Source organism: Mobula birostris, chromosome 4 (assembly GCF_030028105.1).
Source record: "Mobula birostris isolate sMobBir1 chromosome 4, sMobBir1.hap1, whole genome shotgun sequence".
Classification (NCBI taxonomy): Eukaryota; Metazoa; Chordata; class Chondrichthyes; order Myliobatiformes; family Myliobatidae; genus Mobula; species Mobula birostris.
In genome coordinates, this window is record NC_092373.1 from 193,455,796 (window position 1) to 193,475,891 (window position 20,096).

Below are 20,096 nucleotides of genomic sequence, written 5' to 3' on the forward strand. Positions count from 1 at the left end.
TGCATGTTTTTATGCATTGAATTGCTGCCATACTGAATAGGTATTTGCATTAATGAACAGGTGTACAAGTGTACCTAATAAAGTAGTCACTGAGTGCATGTTTGTAATGCCTTCAATACTTGGGTTTCCTTCCCCCTCACCTGGTCTCACCTATCACCTGCTGGGTTGTACTTCTTCCCCTCCCACCCACCACCTTCTTATTCTGGATTCTTCCCCTTTCCAGTCCTGATAAAGGGTTGACTGTTTATTCCTCTCCACAGATGCTGCCTGACCTGCTGAGTTTCTCCAGCATTTTGTGAGTCGTGTCCACATTAGTTTTATCCTTTTTACGTATATATATAAGCTCTTATAACTGTTTTTATGTTTCTCGCTAATCTTCCAGCACAATCCTTCTCGCCATTCTTTATCCATTTATTTATTCAGCTTTGCTGAGATCAAAAATTCTCTCCAATTACTTGGCATATTTGCTAATCATGCCTCCAACATGCACATCTAAATTATTCACATATATTTCACACAGCAATAGTCCACCACCTGTTTCCCGTGGAACACCACGATTCACATGCATCGAACCACAAAAATAACTCCCTACCATCACCTCATCTCCTATTGCAAAACCACTTTTGTATCAAATTTACCAAATCGCTCTGGATCCAATGTGCCTTTAATCTTCTAGGCCTGCTCCCAATTGGGATCTCGTCAAAGATCTTACTGAATTCCAAGTAAACCAAGATCCTGCACTTCAGATGAATCATTTTTCCTGTTCAGAACCTTAAATAATAGTTTCTGCAAAGTTTTCATTATTTCTTTAAATGATAATTTAAATAAATCCATTCCTCCGTAACTTTCACACATCTCTCACAACAGCTAATTCTTCTATCGAGAATTCATAGTTCCCCTTTATGACCCTACTTTCATATTGAGCTATAACACTTTCAATCTCAGTATCACTCCGATCATACTATAGTCACCCTTCCCCAAAAGAATCCTTGACAACAAGACTACCAATCAACGCACTGCACCAAAAAAAAATCCCTTTGACCTAGTTGATTCAATGTATTAATTTAGAATATCATTTTGTACACATTTCACTAATTCACTTTCCATCTTACTTACGCAAATTTGGTTGAGGCAATATGTTGGTTAAATTCTCCCATGATTACCATAATATTCCTGTTATACTCATCTCTTATTCCTGAATTATACCTAATTTTATGACTACTATTTAGTGGCCTACAAAAAACCCATACTGTTGGAGTTTTGAACAATGAAGCATATGTGATCATGAGGACTCCTGTCAGGTGAAGGTGGAGGAGATGTCTTCTCTTGTGGCAGAATCTAGAAGTATGAGACACTATGTAAAAATAAAGGGCCATCCATTTAAGATGGAGAGCTGAATTTGTTTTCTCTCAGAGGATCACGAGTCTCCATGTTCTTCCTCAAAAAATGGGGAAACAAAGTCTTTCGATAACTTTAAGATAAAGACCCATCAGCTATTTTCCTGATAGACAAGCGGTGAAATGTTCCCAGGTACAAAGGAACACAGAAATAAGAATGCAATCAGGTTGCTGTGTTCTTGGCACCACAGCAGCATAGCAGCTAGAGCAATGTTATTACAGCTCAGGGTTTTGGAGATCAGAGTTCAATACTGGCACCGTCCGCAAAGAGTTTGTATGTTCTCCCTGTGACGTGTAGGTTTCCTCCAGGTGCTTCGGTTTCCACCCACAGTCCAAAGACATACCGGTTAGGAGGTGAAGTGATCATTGTAAATGTCCTGTGATTAGGCTTGTGCTGTGTTGCTGGGTGCAGCTGCTGGTTGGGCTGGAAGGGCCTGTTCCATTATTCAATGGCAGGCCATGTTCAATAAGCCAAATAGCCTGTTTTTGTTTCTGATTCATGAGTGTTCCATGGTTACTCCATAACCGAATGCTCTTTTTGAGTTTATACTTGTCAACAGTTATAACAAATAAGAAAAATAAATAAGAAAAATGACAATTATGTAGTAAGTAACTGAGTATACACAAAAATGACGCAATCTGATATTCACATGCATTTGCACTTGTGCTTTTCCATGTGTTAATCTGTTCCAAAATTATTCATATAAAATAGTTGTTGGAAGTGTAACCATTTGTTAGTTAACAGACAAATTAAAAAATGCACACAGAATTATCCACAAATAACAAAATTGAGATATAATGCACTTATCTGAACACTGGTAAAGACATTAATCTTAGGTAATATCAACTGATGAAACTACTATTTGCATCTTGCATACCCTGAAAAATTACACCCAATACAACTTAGTGTTTAACCAGCATAAAAATTGTAAATACAGTCAACAGGTTCTGCAAAATTAGTGACCAGAAAAATGAGCAATGACATTTTCAACGCACTGTGTCTGCACTGGCCATGGTTAACAAGTAGCAGTAAATGAAATCTGCACAAGATATTTTGAGATGGATGGGCAAAATGAACCCAAGGTTCCAATCTGTTAAGCTTAAAGGGAAAAATATATATTTTTGTTGCACAGACATTTTAAAAAACATCAGCTGAGGCTCAGAAGCATTCAAGCATAATTTGGAAGTTAACTGGAAAAACTATTGGAAATAACAAATACTATAGGTTTTCAGATTCTTATACAGGCACACGGATGAAAGAAAAATAGAGAGTTATATGGGAGGGAAGCCTTAGATTGACAGTGGAGTATGTTAAAAGGTCAGCACAACATCATGGGCCAGAAGGCTTGTACTGTGTTGTATTGTTCCAAGTCCTTTCAAACTTCATTTTAACATTGCCCAAAATACAGGAAAGCTTAAAATCTATCATTGCTATGGGTGCCAGACTTTCGACTACAAAATTGCACTATCTACAATCAGGCTTCTTCACTACATTTCTGAAACTTGAGACTTCTTTCAAGCAGCAGAGCAGCAGACACATGGGAATGAATCACCTGCAGGTTCTCCTCCACGTCACACACGCCATCCAGACTTAAAAATGCAACATTCCTTCATCACAGTTAGATGAAAAGGGATGAACATTCCACCAACCAATACTGTGAAGGTACCTTCATCATGAACCAAATCCTTATTACCTTCTCACAGTGCATTTTGGTCTTTCCAATCACTCCAAAAATGTGAAAGGTAGACAAAGATTCTAATGATATTGAATTTAACAAATACCTACTGCTTCTTTAAAATTCAAATGTTGTTATTCTAATTTAGTTCACCTGCCCCATATTTATTGCTTATTGCACTGAACTTCAAGGTGAATCTAACCAGTTCCTCGCAGGTTTTCTATCGTTCAGGGTTGAGCACTGAGCTAGCAAATCAGCCTCTTGGGAAAACAGACAAATGCTTATCAAACAGCAAAGGATGCCACCCAATGCACTACAAGGCTCAGAGAGGGATAATTAAATAAATGCATGAGATTCTGCTGATACTGGTAATCCATAGTAACCAGATGCTGGAAATCTATAAAGTGTTGGATAAATTCAGTAGGTCAGACAGCATCTATAGAAAGGAATAAAGTGTCAATATTTCAGGCCAAGACCCTTCATCAGGAGGGTTCCTTAACCATAAGCTTAAATTACTACAGTGCCTATAAAAAGTATTCACCCGCCCTTAGAAGTTGTCATGGTTTACAACATTGAATCACAGTGGATTTAATTTGGCTTCTTTGACACTGATTAACAGAAAAGGACACTTCCGTGTCAAAGTGTAAACAGGTCTTAATAAAGTGATCTAAAATAATTACAAATATAAAAAGCAAAATAAATGACTGCATAAGTATAAGTATTCACCCTCCTTTAATATGACATACCAAATCATCACTGGTGTAGCCAACTAGTTTTAGAAGTCACATGATTGGTTAAATGGAGATCTGTGCGCAAAGTGTTTCAATTGACTGTAGTAAAAATACATCAGTAGCGGTAAGGTCCAACTGCTGGTGAGTCAGCATCCTGGCAAAAACTATATCATGAAAACAAAAGTACTCTCCAAGCAACTCTGTAAAAAGGTTATTGAAAAGCACAATCAGGAGAGGGATCCAAGAAAATTTCCAAGTTACCGAATATTCCTTGGAGTACAGTTAAGTCGATCATTAAGAAATGAAAAGAATATGGCACAAGTGTAAATTAGCCTAGAGCAAGCCATCCTCAAAAACTGAGTGACCATGCAAGAAAGGGACTAGTGAGGGAGGTCACCAAGAGACCTATGACAACTCTGAAGGAGTTACAAACTTGACTGGCTAAGATGAGAGACTGCAAACACAACAACTGGTGCCCGGGTGCTTCACCAGTTGCAGATTTATGGGAGAGTGGCAAAAAGAAAGCCACTGTTGAAAAAAACTCACATGAATCTTGGTTAGAGTTTGCCAGAAGGCACATGGAAAACTCTGCTGGAAGAAGGTTCTATGGTCTGATGAAACCAGACTGAGTTTTCTGGCCATTAGGCTAGATGTTATGTTTGGCACAAGCCAAACTCTGCACATCAGCAAAAACACACTATCTCTATCGTGAAGCATGGTGGTGGCTGCTTCATGCTGGTGGGGATGCTTCACTGCAGCAGGCCTTGGAAGGCTTGTGAAGGTAGCAGGTAAAATGAATGCAGTAAAATACAGGGAAATCCTGGAGGAAAACCTAATGCAGTCTGCAAGAGAACTGCGACATGGGAGAAGGCTTCTTTTCCAGCAAGACAATGACCTCAAGCATAAAGTCAAAGCTACACAGGAATGGTTTAAAACAACAAAGTTAAGGTCCTGGAGTGGCCAAGTCAGAGTCCAGACCTCAATCCAATTGAGAATTTGTGGCTGGACTTGAAAAGGGCTAGTCACTCATGATTCCCATGGAATCTGACAGAGCTTGAGCAGTTTTGTAAAAAAGAATGGGGGAAAACTGTAGTGTCCAGATGTGGAAAGCTGATGGAGATTTATTCACGCAGACTCAAGGCTGTAATTGATGCCAAAGGTGCATCTACTAAATACTGATTTGAAGGGGGTGAATACTTGTGCAATCAATTATTTTATGTTTTATATTTGTAATTAATCTAGGTCACTTTGTAGAGATCCATTTTCATGTTGACACTTTTTCTGCTAATCAATGTCAAAAAAGACAAATTAAATCCACTGTGATTCAATGTTGTAAAACAATAAAACATGAAACTTTCGGGGGGAGGGGGGATTGAGTTGAATACTTCTTATAGGCACTGTATCTTTGAACTCCAATTTTACTTCAAGGTTTGATTCTATACATCTTTTTCCTATTCTGACAATCAATTACTTACTTCAGCTTTTGATGCCCATAAAAAGTTATAATTGTGCTACATAACTGCAGTAGCTTCAGTCCAGTTATGATTTGCAATCACTGCAAATTCCACACCCAAAACAATCAAAATCCACTTGAACAAGCTGGAACACTCTTCTTACCTGAACACAGCTAACAGTGGTGCATAAACAGAGTCCCCATCATAGACATACAAATGGTCCCAGCTGCACTCTGTAGCAAAGTGAATGAAGCGAAGTCTCAATATAGTGTTTGGCCTAGGTAGAAAAACAAATTCAAGTCAAAACAATCTTAATTTACAAACAAGATTTTAAAAACTGTCCAAAACTTTCACACTGTAGCAATTTCAATGGCACCATGAAAATCAATACACACTTCAAACGATAAATACTTAAGATACAACACTGCACAATCAAGATTTTGAAGGAAGACGGCATATTCTGCAGCAAATAATGAGAATCCCAAAGGATATGTGGCCTTGATAATGCCAGGATAAGAGGAATATCAAGGTACCTGGAGGAGAACCTGGAAAAGAAGGAAGTTGCCAGTGTTAATGCTAAAATCGATGGTATAAGGAAGAACAGATGGCTGAAGGAATACCAGAGGCTAGGCTCTGAGGAATATGGAGGATCAAGAAGAGCAGTGGTGATGTGAGGAAACAGGATCTTTGGCCCAGCTCATCCATGCCAACCAAGATGTCTATCAAAGTTAGTCCCATTCGGCCCATATCCCTCTGGGCTTTTTTTAAATCCATGTACTTGTCCAAATGTCTTTTGAACATTGTAACTACACATGTTTCTCCAACTTTTTCTAGCAGCTCGTTCCATATACTAACCACCACTGAAATGACCCTCAAATCCCTTACCAATCTATGCCCTCAGGTTTTAGACTTCCCTAACAAGAGAGAACAACTGCAACCACCCACTTTACCCATGTTCCTCAGAACTTTATACATCCCTATACTTACTTACTGGCCATTATGCTGCTGGCATTTAAGGCATCAATGAAGGTCTTCCAACTCTGGCAGTGTTCAGGGCTTACCTCATCATGTCAGTAGCTTCATCTTAGTTTTCACTACTCTCAGTCATGCAAGTCCCGGGTGGAGACTCAGGAATACCGTCACACTCAGATGTAGAAGGACGACAAGGTTGTAGTCCTCTTGTAGGTTATCTCTATACTATTTCGGGAGAAAAGTACCAGCCCATCCAGCCTCTCCTTATAACTTCCAGTCTTAGTAACATCCTCATGAATCTTTTTTTCTGGCTTTCCAGCTTAACGACATCATTCCTGTAAGCTGGGCTACCAGAAGTGGGTACACAATACTGTAAGTGTTGTCTCCCCAGCAACTTGAACAGTTGTAATATGAAATCCTGCACTCAATCACAAACACAAGAAAGTCTGAATGCCCTGACTGATGAAGGCAAGTAAGCCAAACACTTTCTTCACCACACTTTTTACACTTTCAAGGATGTGGTTAAGTTATGTGAACAAAGGCCAGAGCTCTAGACCATTAATCCAAGTTCAAATCGCAATAAAACAGCTGGAGAATTTCAACTAATGAAATAAAGCTGAAAGTCAAATTGATTTCATTAATAACAATGAAATGTCTGTAATACAATGAAATCCCAACTGGTTCATTAATATCCTTCCGAGAGGGAAATCTACCATAATTACGTGGTCTAGCCAACATGCAACTCCACGCCACAGACATGGTCGACTCTTAAAGATTACCATAATTTGTCACAGGCACATCAAAACAGCGAAAGGTATAGTGGAATATGTCATTTGTGTCAATGACCAACACAGTCTGAAATGTGCTGGGAGCAGCCTGCTAGTGTCACTGGCACCAAAATAGCATGCCTACAATTATGATCCTCCCAACCCAATGACTTCTCAGTTCAATTGCAATTAGTTACAGGTAATAAACGTCAGAATGGCATGGAACATCCACATTTCCAAAATTTAAAAAATATTTTGTCCATGCATGTACAAATTGGCAAAAAAACACAAATTAGTACAACTAGCATGAAGCTCAAAACTTGTGGGGTATAAAATGTGCCCCCCCCCTTAGAACATAGACCATTACAGCACAGAACAGGCCCTGCAGCAACTCTATAACCAGCCCGAAAGATCAGTTTAACCCTTCCCTCCTACATAGCCCACTTTTTCTCTCATCCATGTGCCTATCTAAGAGTCTTTTAAGTGTCTCTAATGCATTTGCCTCTACCACCATCCTTGGCAGTACATTCCACCACCATCATTCTCTGACATCTGACCTATTCTTTCCAATCACCTTAAAATTATGTCCCCTTGCATAAGCCATTTCTACCTTGGGAAAAAAAATCTCTGGCTGTCCACTTGTCACAAGGACTTTACTGCCATTCCTTTGTTGTCGCTGGATGGAAATCTTGGATCTCCTAAACATAGCTGAAGACCTCAACGGGGGATAGTCTCCTAAGGAGTCACTGCAACATGATGCCAGCTATTTCTAGTGGGACAACTCTGGTGCAGTGTGGGGGAAGGGGTACTGACTAGCTGTCTATCATGAAAATTCTGCTTTAAGCAAGAAGCTATAAGAAGATCCACAGAATCACAGTTGGAATGCGTAAGTGAGAAACAAAGGGACTAGGAAAGAAGTTTTAAAAGAATTAGAGAACACATGAAACTGAATTGCCAAGGGATATCAAACAAAAAAAAAATATAAATCTAAGACACATAAATTAAAATCATGCTCTGTGATAGGATTAAAGCCATTAATGAAAGCACTAGAACGATAGAGAGTAGAAAGACAGGTATTTCTCAATTCATAAAATGCTGTTTCTAAAAAACATTAACTGAAAATGCACAAATCAAACAGTTTTTCCCATTAGATCCACAGTAAAATCGTTGGTTATATTCTAGAGCTTAAGAATTTGTCAAGAAAACCTAAATACTTCAAAATACATCAAGAAAGCATCGCAGTAATTCTTAAATTCAGATACCAAAAGTTTACATTATGTACCCTTAGCAACATATTTCAATTAAACAGGAGTTGTACCAGAAGACTGGAGGATAGCAAATGTTACTCCTATATTCAAGACAGGTCATAGGGATGATCCCTTGGATTATAGACAGTGAGTTTTACATCAGTGCTGGGTAAACTATTGAAGCAAATTCTTAGAGATTGGATATTTAAGAGACTTTTTGATAGGCACATGAGTGAAAAAAATGAAGGGCTACGTGGGAGGGAAAGGTACATTGCTCTTGGTTAAAAGGTCAGCACAACATTGGAGGCTGAAGGAACTGTACAATGCTGTACTGTTCTATGTCCAATGTTCTAAAACATATAACAATCTGACAGATGAATGTGAAAAGACTTATTTTATTTAAAAAAAAACAGCTCACTCATGGAAAAATAAAGACAAGGTCAATTTTCTCCCCTCAAGAGAACTGTGATTTTTTTTTGCTTAAAGCAGAATTTTCTTTGTAGCAGATTCTGATGAGCAATAGGGTAAAAGATTTCTGGGAACAGTGAGCCTCGCTTAGCTGAAGCTGCAATCTGATCAGCTATGAAAGACAGAGGATTACATCAAATCTTGTTTCTAATCTGAATTTTCAATGGTAAATTTGTTTATTATTGTCACAGGTGAAAAACCTGTCCTGCATACTATCCATACAGATCTTTTCATTTAAACAGTGCACTATGGAAGTACCAGGAAAAACGATAACATAACACTGAATATAGTGTTAGTTACAGAGAGAAGTGCAGTGTATATGGACAACCAGGTACAAGGTCCAAACATGATAGATTATGCAAGTGGTCATGATGGCTTTGTATGTCCATATTACAGCTTTGAAGGAAAGTTATCCTTGGTGTTCACATGATAGTTAAATCTGAACTCAATGGACATTGCATCAATGTTAGGAAAGGTTCTCACTATGTTTGTTTCTGTCAATTTCTTTTTTTTATGGGGGGATGGTGGTTGCTCTGTTGAATGGGGCTTAAAGAAAGTGACAAGAGAAATCATAGAATCATTAGAAAGTTAAATCAGAGAGGCCATAAGGCCTATTGCATCTAAACCAACCCTCTACCAGACCAACACAATCATTCCATCCATCAGCCTTTTCTGTTGTCTTGTAAAGTTTTTCTTAGTAAATCCTTGTCAGAGCAGTAAGTTAAGAAAGACTTAAATATAAATTTGCCCTCAGAATTGTCTCCAATGAGTAGGCAAGTGAACTTTGGCTACCCTAAAACCTGGAGCAGTTTTCTCATTCCTTGAGATGAGTAAGCATGAGGGCAACCTCTCCCAAAGAGCACCAACTTGTCCATATTCAATACAATTTAGGGAAGTGATCATCATCTTCAAAGATGTGTTTCAATTCCTTGGGAAAATTTTCTGCCAACATATTATCTGCACTTTCTGCCTATGCATTTCTTAAAATGTTCAAACCAGCCATGACTGGGCTTTCCATCTGCTTTTTCAAGTCTTCCCATAACAACACTATTTTTCTTGGATTGTCACAAACACATGCCTTTCATTCAGATCTTTCACACACATTCTTTAATCTTTTTTTATATAATAACATATGAATGCACTTCAGGGGTAACTTTGTTAAAGATTGTTTGTACTATCGATGCAACAAATTTTAACAAATGACTGATGTAAAATACTAACTATTTTCACTTATTTAATCACATCTAGCTTACTATTAATGCTGATAGCAGGCTCTTAGAGGACGTGCAATCCTCAGAACTGTTCAGACATGGTAAAGGATGAAGAATAAATATGATGAATCCATCCTACTACAAACAATAAAGCACTGCAATTTCAATCACCTTAACAGAGACAAAATGATGCGGGAAGTAGTATAAAAAAAATCATGCACTGAGATTGGAATTTCTTTCATTATACCAAGTAAAATTTGTAAATTGAGGCATACCCATTTAAAAATCATCATTTCAGAAATCACCAGAGAGGAGAACAGGAAGGTATTACACTGAATAATGAGATGAGTAATTAATTAAATGTACTTAAAGACACATGGAATTAATTAATCATTCAGTAGCCACTTTATTAGGTACACCTGTCTATTAAGGCAAGTATCTAATCAGTCAATCATGTGGCAACCATTCAATGCAGAAAAGCATGCGGACATGGTGAAAAGGTTCACCTGTTGTTCAGACCAGACATCAGAATGGGGGAAAAAATGTGATCTATATGACTTTGACTGTGGAATGACTGTTAGTGCCAGATGGGGTGGTTTGAGTATCTCAGAAACTGCTGATCTCCTGGGATTTTCATGCACAACAGTCTTTCAAGTTTATAGAAACTGACGTGCAAAACAAAAAGACATCAAATAAGCGACAGTTCTGTGGACAAGAATACCTTGTTAGTGAGCGAGGTCAGAGAATAGCCAGACTGGTTCAAAGCTGGGGAAGGTGGCAGTAACTCAAATAACCATGCGTTACAACAGTGGCATGCAGAAGAGTATCTCTGAATGCACAACATGACGAACCTTGAAGTGGATGGGCTACAGCAGCAGTAAACCACATACAGTCAGTGGCCACTTTATTAAGTGCAGAGGTACCTATGTATACTGATAAAATTCAAAAGGAGGATAAACTTTCCTCTCCGTACACATAGCACCCAGAGATTTCAAAGAGAATATAGGGAAAAATGGCAGAAACATCACGACATCCTTTCAATACTTCATTAGAAACTTGCTGTTTCAGAGGACTCATGGATTATAAACATGTTAAACAAGACAAGAGGCACATGTCCAGGGAATTACAGATGAATCAGCTGAATAGCTATTCGCAGAAAAATAATGGGATCGCACTAAGGATAGAAAAGACCCAATAAAAATAATAATGAATAGTAAGTGTGGATCAGAAAACAAAATTAAGCTTGACTGACCTTATTCAATTTTCTGAAAAGTAACAGAGAGAAAAATGGCCATGCAACAGATATAATTCATCAAGAATTCAATGATGTACCTCAAAAAATTACCGAATGAGGTCAGACCTGGTAAAGCAGCCAGCATAATTAAGAATCCCACCAACCACAGTTATTCTCTCTTCTTCTACCTCCCATGGGGCAGAAGACACAAAAGCTTGAAACAATGTACCATCAGGCTGAAGACCGCTTCTATCCCGCTATTTTAAAACTTCTGTAGTATGGCAAGATAGACTGAGTTTACCTCATACCTTATTGTCTACCTACAGTGCACTTTCTCTGTAACAGTAACACTTTATTCTGCATTCTGCTTTTGCTTTACTTTGTACTACCATAATATTCTGTTGTAATGGATTGATCTATATGAATAATATGCAAGTTTATCATTGTACCTCACTACTTGGACAATAATAACCAAATTATCAAAGAATATAGTCGGTACATAGCAGGATGGATAGCTAACTGGCTATAACCCAAGCTATTATGGTAGGTACTCAAAACAAATGAAATGGCTAATACCATTTGAGGTCTAGTAGTGTCCAAATTTATATTATTTAGACTGCAAGCAAAATTTCTGAATTTAGACCATAAGCTATAGAAGCAGAATTAGGCCATTTGGCCCATCGATTCTACTCCACCAGTTCATCATGGCTGATCCATTTCCCTCAGTCCCAATCTCCTGCCTTCTCCCTACATCCCTTCATGTCCTGACCAATCAAAAATCTATCAACCTCCGCCTTAAATATATGTAAAGACTTGGCCTCCAAAGCCGCCTGTGGCAAAGAATTCCACAGATTAACCACTCTCTGGCTAAAGAAATTCCTCCTCTTCTCTGTTCTAAAAGAACACCCCTCTGTTCAGAGGCTGTGGCCTCTGGTCCTAGACTCTCCTGCCATAGGAAACATCCTCTCCACATCCACTCTATTAAGGCCTTTCACCATTCAATAGGTTTCAATTAGGTCAGCTCTCATTCTTAAACAGTGATTATGGATTAAGCAAAATAAGTGGGAGAGGAAAAGAAGATCAATTTACAAAAGTGGCTTAACATGCTGTAGGGGGACATTAATAAACTTGCAGAATGGAAAGAATAGCAATTAGTTGAACACAGATAAATGGAAGGAGATTCATCTTGGTTTGGAGGAAAAGGAACATTGCAGGATGTAAATCTAGCTGGGACAAAGATAAAGAATTATTTCAGAGAACAAATAAACTATCAAAGGTCTGAGAGTGTACTTGAACGAAACAAACCAAGTATTAATCATGAGAGATGCCGGAAATCTAGGGCAATACAGACGATGTGCAGGAGAAGCTCAGCTGGTCAGGGAGCATCTCTGGATGGGAATGAACAGTTGATGTTTCAAGCCTAGACCCTTCATCGGGACTCAAGTACTAGTGTTTATTTTTAAAGGGGTGGAACTGACAAGTAAAGAAATCATGTCATAAACCTTGATTAGATCATGTATGATATTGTGTACAAGTCTGGTCATTACTTTTACACTTAAAAAATGTAGGACATATACTATACATTCACAGTCAAAACAGCAGCTTCAGTCCAATTAATTCTATAGTCAGTGACAGAAGTGCAGACAATGCTCCAAGTATGGTCTATCCAACAATTTATACAACTGTAACATGATGTCCTAACCCTTGTAATCAATGCATTAAATAATACAGAACAACTCACTAAGTCAGTCAGTAACTGCAAGGGGAAATGGACAATCAACGTTTCATATTGAGACCTTTCAATTTGGCTGCGGGGAAGGAAAGGTTCAAGAACTGGGAAGTGACAGATGGAGAAGGGAAGGGTGGAAATAACAACAGAGTCTGGAGGGTGAGAGAAACTATGAAACACACGGCTTTATTTCTTACACTACTTCAGTTCGGTGGCCCGAATCTTGGCCTCAATCCTTAACCAAACATGCCATGACTTGTAGAACATTGCTCTAATCTGCTGCTATTGGGTAACTTAGATGCCAATGTCATGCTGTTTTTTGTTTCCTTCGAACAGGCAACAATTCAGGGACTTCCCTGGTCTGGTTTCTCACTCTGTGGTTCCCCCAGTAAAGCTTCTGACACATCACAAAATGAAGAATTTAAGGGAGACAGTGAGCAATCATCCGTTGTCAGGTGATGACTATTGCACTAAATATTGCTGCTGTTGATAGCCTATATCACTTCCTAATGTAGGTTCCAATCTAAATCCAAAGCTTCCTTTTCTTTGAAGAGCAGCTGACCACCAGGAAGGCAAACAGTTATTCGAGCTGCTCAAACACTTCCTTAATAGCTAGCGTAACTGCAGATGCATAAACATAACTCCTCTGAACTCATGATACTGGCTCCAATATGAGGGGGGAAACTCCCTAACAAAACTTGACTTACTACAATGAACAGAAAAGATGGAAATACTCACTGTCCTTCAATAAGCCATGTACACTTTGTTTTATATTTGTAGTTCCCTGGTCCATCTGTAAGATATCCGAAGTCTCCAGTTAATCTGCAAATTAAACAAAACTTCAGTTACTAAAATTGAAAAAGTCATTTTAAAGTTGTGCTATGATTAAAATAGCCACATTTAGAAGTTAACTTAAGCATAAAATTAAAATACAACCAAGTTATCCTATTCCAAATCTCAGCCAAGACTTTACAATGTTTTTACTACTTGACCCTGACACAAAGCCAGGCACTTCAGGCTTAATCGAGTTGCCAAGCTCTGCATCCAATTATCAACTCACAGAAGCTGGGAGATAACACTCAGTTCTCACAATTCCATACAAGTATCATTTGAATTTGTTCCAAAGCCTCTATGGACCTAAATTTGTCAAGTGAGATCACCCTAAAGAATAAATGGCAAGGATAATACATGAAATACTTTCCATGTACAGTCGAAAATGACTGAATACAGTGGAGCGGGACTATGTCTGGAAATGATAATTCCAAGAGCTTTCAATATGACCTCTGAATTAACTGATTGAATTGTCATTGTGCATACATACATTTTCAAAATTCCAGTTATGCAATTTCCCAAATACTCTGCACAGGTGTCCAACAATGCTAAAAGAAAATTCTCAACCTATATCTGCACTCTTAATATGTGGACGATACAATGCAAATTTTAACACAGAACAAAAATAGAACAGCACAGAAACAGGTTCTTCACTCCATGCCACGCCAAACATGATGCAGAATTAAATTAACTCTTCTGTCTGTACACAGTCCACATTCCTCCTGTTTTAAAACTGTTACAGTTAACAAGGAAATGTGAAAAACGCCACCACAGTGAATAATAAAAGTAAATAATGTGAGTAAAATGCAGGAAAAGCTTCAGAAGGAAATGGAGGAGAAAATAATATTTATGTTGATAGATTTAGTTGAAGAAAGACAACAGATTGAATACAGCATAAAAACCACAACCAACTGGTTTGGGACAAAGATATGTTGCTGCAATGTATATCTTATGTAATCAGGTCCAGTTATAACAAGCAACACAATAGATTAGTTTTGATTCAGACCGGCAGTTTAGATCCCTTGTTGCACAGTGGTAATATTGCAACCTTTAAGGTCATGATGAATCAGACGTAGCGACTCAACACTACGAAAACAGCCTCTCTTTCCAGGGTTCAATTTCAGCATATTACCGAAACTTCTATCAAAATCAGAAATAATCCCTCATGTGTCAAAGCGTACAATCTTTCTTCAATGTCTCTTTCATTCATTGATTTGAATTTGGTAGGAAGGGGGAAATGTGGAAAATCTGAAAATAGAAAATGCCACAATCAGGCAGCGTCTGTGCAGTATGCAAAAGACAAGAATTTGATTTCAATTCTGATAAAGATTTTCAAGTTCACGTACAAGTTCAAGTTTATTGTCATTCAACTGTATACATGTATACAGCCAAACAAAACAATGTTCCTCTGGACCAAGACACACAACACAGTACATATAACTCACAGACAACACAAAGTAGTATTACCACAAATTAATTAACAAGCAATAAAGCTTTCCTCTCCTCTACAATCACTCTGAGCACTGGTGCCCCACAAGGCTGTGTACTCAGCCCCCTGCTGTACTCACTGTACACCAATGATTGTGTAGCCAAGTTTCCATCAAACTCAATATATGTTTGCTGATGACACAACAATTGTACGCCATATCTCGGGTAATGATGAGCTTGAGTACAGAGAGGAAATTAAGAACCTGGTGGCATGGTGCGAAGACAATAACCTATCCCTCAACGTCAGCAAGACGAAGGAATTGGTTGTTGACTTCAGAATGAGTAGCAGACCGCACGAACCAACTTACATCAGTGGTGCACAAGTGGAACAGGTCAAAAGCTTTAAGTTTCTTGGGGTCAATATCACAAATGACCTGCCTTGGTCCAGCTAAGCAGAGTCCACTGCCAAGAAGGCCCACCATCGCCTTTACTTCCTGAGAAAACTAAAGAAATTTGGCCTGTCCCCCAAAACCCTCACTAATTTTTATAGATGCACTGTAGAAAGCATTCTTCAAGGGTGCATCACAACCAGGTATGGGAGTTGTCCTGTCCAAGACCGGAAGAAGCTGCAGAAGATCGCAAACACGGTGCAGCTCATCACACAAACCAATCTTCCGTCCGTGGACTCACTTTACACCGCACGCTGTCAGAGCAGTGCTGCCAGGATAATCAAGGACACGACCCATCCAGCCAACACACTTTTCGTCCCTCTTCCCTCCGGGAGAAGGTTCAGGAGCTTGAAGACTCGTACGGCCAGATTTGGGAACAGCTTCTTTCCAACTGTGATAAGACTGCTGAACGGATCCTGACCCAGATCTGGGCCATACCCTCCAAATATCCGGACCTGCCTCTCAGTTTTTTTGCACTACCTTACTTTCCGTTTTTCTATTTTCTATTTATGATTTATAATTTAAATTTTTAATATTTACTATTGATTTGTAATCCAGGGAGCAGGAAGTGTGGAATCAAATATCACTGTGATGATTGTACGTTCTAATATCAATTGTTTGGCGACAATAAAGTATAAAAGTATAAAATTATTCCAGAAGATTGACATTTAGCATAAGCTGCATTTATGACACAAGTTAAAAAGTAAACAGTATAACATCACTGGTGCTTCATAAGTGATGAGACCTGGGAGGTGGCAAAGAATTCAGTAGTCCTACGATCTGCGGGAGGAAGCTGTTTCCCATCCTAATAAACCTTGTCCTAATGCTAAGGTACCTCCTGCCTAATGGTCAAAAATATTACAGGACAGATGGAAGGGATCATTGACAATACTGAGGGTCCTGCGTATGTAGCACTCCTGATATGTATCTCAGATGTGTGGAAGATAAACCCCAATGATCTCTCAGCAGTCGTTGTAATCCTTTGTTGATTCTTGTGGTCAGACATTTCAAACTGATGCACTTTCGTTCTCCAGAGGTACTCTAAGCTTTTAGATATTATCAGTATTTCTGTTCTATTGCATAGCGATCCACTCACTTGCTTCATTTATATTATCTAAAAGGGTATCTTCGACACCATTACCTGCACACTAACCCACTGAAGTTCTACTCTTGGGCCCCTTCCTCCTTGTCAGTTTAATGCTGCAGCTCAATAATATTATCAAAATGAACAATCACCTTTACGTATATGTTGAATTATCACAAACACGAAAAAAAATCTGCAGATGCTGGAAATTCAAAGCAACACACACAAAATGCTGGAGGAACTCAACATGCCAGGCAGCATCTATGGGAAACAGTGAACAGTCAATGTTTCAGGCCTCCCTCCCTCCGCCTTCTGACCCTGACTTCTCCACTTCTTTTCCAGTTCTGAAGAAAGATCTCGGCTCGAAATGTTAACTGTTTACTCTTTTCCACAGATGCTGTCAGGCCTGCTGAGTTCCTCCAGCGTTTTGTGTGTGTTGCTGAATTATCATTTCTATCTTACTAACATAGACATTTTAGCCACATCATTTTATTAAACTACTTGATTTTGGAATCTCTTGTACTTTCCCATATTTTCTCTTGCCTCATGCATAATGGTCCCTCACCATATGTTAACAGTTAATGGTTCCAGCTTCTTGGCTGCTGTCCCAAGTCTTTCAAATCTGCTGTCGAATGTCTTTCCTCAAAAAACTAGTGCTTGCCCATCCACTTCGAAAACAAGTGCTCCATCTCCACAAGAAATTCTGCAGATGCTGCACTCAGCTTTTTTTTGCTCTCCATTATTATTTCAGCTTTCCAAATTCATGTCTATGTTAAAATTACTTTTTCTTTAAATCCCTCCAGATAGATTTATGCCTCACCACCAAGTTTGTTTAATGTCATTTCTAGTACACAAGTGTAAAGCATAACAAAATAATTGTCACTCAGGATCTGAAGCAGCACCAGAAAAAAACCACAACAGGATAAAGAACACAATAATAAAAAACAATAAATACAAATACATAGTATAGCTTATATACTTAGTTTGATTTTATGTCCATAAAGTGATGCTAGGCACAGGAGAGTCTCTACATAAGGTGACTGACAGGAAATGATAAAGCAGCGGTGGTGGGGGGGTATGGAGGGCTGGGTTAGTGGGTAGAGGTTTTTGCTTGGTGACAGTATCGTTTTGAGTCTGGTGGTCCTGGAATGGATACTCCAGAGCCTCCTCCCTGATGGGAGTGGAATAAGCAGTTCATGTGCAGGGTGGGTGTGATATTGCTAGACATTTTCCAGCACCTTTCTGTATATTTGTCCTGGATGGCAGCAAGACTGTTGTCAATGATGCACTGGGCAGTTTAGACTCCCCTTTCTAGAGACTTCCTGTCTACCACAGAATCAAACAGCTCTAAACATAGTCACCAAGTAAGACTTTCATGACAAGATAAAAACCTCTCCTTGTTTATCTTGATCTTTCTGCAACCTTAGATGGGGTTGATTACAAAGGCATGCTGTTAAATATTACCCAATAAAATAGACCACAATCATCTATCTGATCTAAATTTTTACTCCAACCCAAACACACACCATCACTTCCTGTGATCCAACAATCTACCCAGGAACCTCTCAAGCATATTCCCCAATTCAGTATCATAGCTGATCTTTTACACCACCACCAAATGCCCTATCCAGATATCCCTTAATTCCTCTAACATTCGAAATCAAAATGTTTTGATCTCAGTTTTGAATGTAGTCAATCACTGAACTTTTCCCGTAGAATACTGTAAGTACCCTAGAATATTCAAATCCAAAGATTCATCACCTTTAAATGAAGAAATGTTTTCTTCATCTCAGTGCTGAATGGCCTACTACCACCACCACCATCTTCCCCACTTACCCCAGTTCTGGACCCCTCAGCCCGAGAAAAACATTCTAGCTACTCTGACCCTGTAAGAATTGTGTTGCATCTCATTCTTGTAAACTTTAAGAGGCCTGACCTACTCAATCTATCCTCATATGACAGACTGCCATCCTTGGAATCAGCCCAGTGAAACTCCACAGCATTCTCTCCTGCCAAGGTCAGACCCTCTGTATTTCCTCCAAAAAAAAAACCCTTCTCAGACAAACCTCTGAATCTCTCAATTCACTTTAAAAACACTCCTTAAAACCACCTCCTTGGAGAAGCTTGGATCATCTGCCTTGCTATCATATGGCTTCGGTCTTCTCCTATCACATCCTCCGCTTCCATAGCCTGGTACCTCTTTCACTAATCAACTTCCCAGCTCTTTACTTCACCAATCCCCACCCTCCTGGTTTTACCTATTGCCTTGTGGTTCTTCCTCCCCTATTCCCACTTTCTTACTCTGACTCATCTTTTTCCAAGCCTAATGAAGGGTCTCAGCCCAAAACTTTGACTAAACTCTTTCATAGATGGTGCCTGGCCTGCTGAGTTCCTCCAGCATTGGCAGCATTTTTTTTGTCTGTGTGTGTGTGTGTGTGTGTGTGTGTGTGTGTGTGTGTGTTGCGTTGCTTCACTGGGCATCATTTTGTTTTGGATAACCTTGTGATTAAATACCTTGGGACATTTTTTGTCAATATAAATGTTGCAGTGTAATTCGACAGCGTTCTTATTAAAAAAACTGGATTGAGCATTAGGACATCAAAAAAAAAATTGGACAAAACAGTACTTTGAATTCCATGTCACACAGATAAAACGAAATACAGAATTGATTTATCACACCTCCAATTGTTATTAATGACACACACTTTCTGGTTTCACTCCTTTGGTCAAGTCAAGAAATTAGGATGAACTGTTAACAAAACTCATGTAATTGTAAAGAGAACCTAAATGCGAGACACTGCTGGACTGTTTGAAACTGGGTTTTCTGTTACAACAAAATACGAAAGATTTCAATGTGGTTTCAAGTGTCTAAGGCACTTCTCCTTCAGTGCTATTGTTGTAACACTGAGCATCACTGTCCCTGTATCAATATTGCTGCTTTTAAAAATAGAAAATTAATCAAAGGATCACAAGCCAAGAATAATAATCTAATCAAACAAAATTAAAAGATTAGAAAAAAAGTCTAATTCCTTCTCAGTGACAACTAGATTGAAAGCACAAAGGAATGTCTCGTAAACTGACACTTCAATTTTCCAAATCAGAGTAAAGTTCCAAATTAAGATAAGTTTCAAACAATAAAATTTAAACAGAATATCCTATCTTCAATATTCCTATGAACGTCACTGTTTAGCAAATAAACTCTGAATTAACATTCTTTCTTCATAACCTAAATAGAGCAAATGGTTCTCTGTAGACCAGGCACCCCAACCCTTTTGCACTGCGGACCGGCCGACCGAGGGGGGGGGGGGGGGGGAGGGGGGGTAGGGTTGCCAACAGACAAGAGTAGTAGTAGTCAAATACGTTGTTTACCCCGAGAGACTACAATGAACATGAAGCCTTGCGCGGGCACCAGTGCGCA

The 20,096-nt window shown here is 38.9% G+C and overlaps 1 protein-coding gene across 3 annotated transcripts in view; it reads right to left on the bottom strand.

Moving 5' to 3' along the window:
• atrn (attractin) overlaps positions 1–20,096 on the bottom strand; it is a 408,487-nt gene that overhangs the window by 330,065 nt on the left and 58,326 nt on the right. For all 3 annotated transcript variants that reach the window (XM_072256711.1, XM_072256712.1, XM_072256713.1), the window contains exons 2-3: positions 13,625–13,708; positions 5,422–5,535 (exon numbers count right to left, since the gene is read on the bottom strand). In XM_072256711.1, the coding sequence (XP_072112812.1) occupies positions 5,422–5,535; positions 13,625–13,708 (198 nt within the window). The remainder of the gene's footprint in view (positions 1–5,421; positions 5,536–13,624; positions 13,709–20,096) is intronic.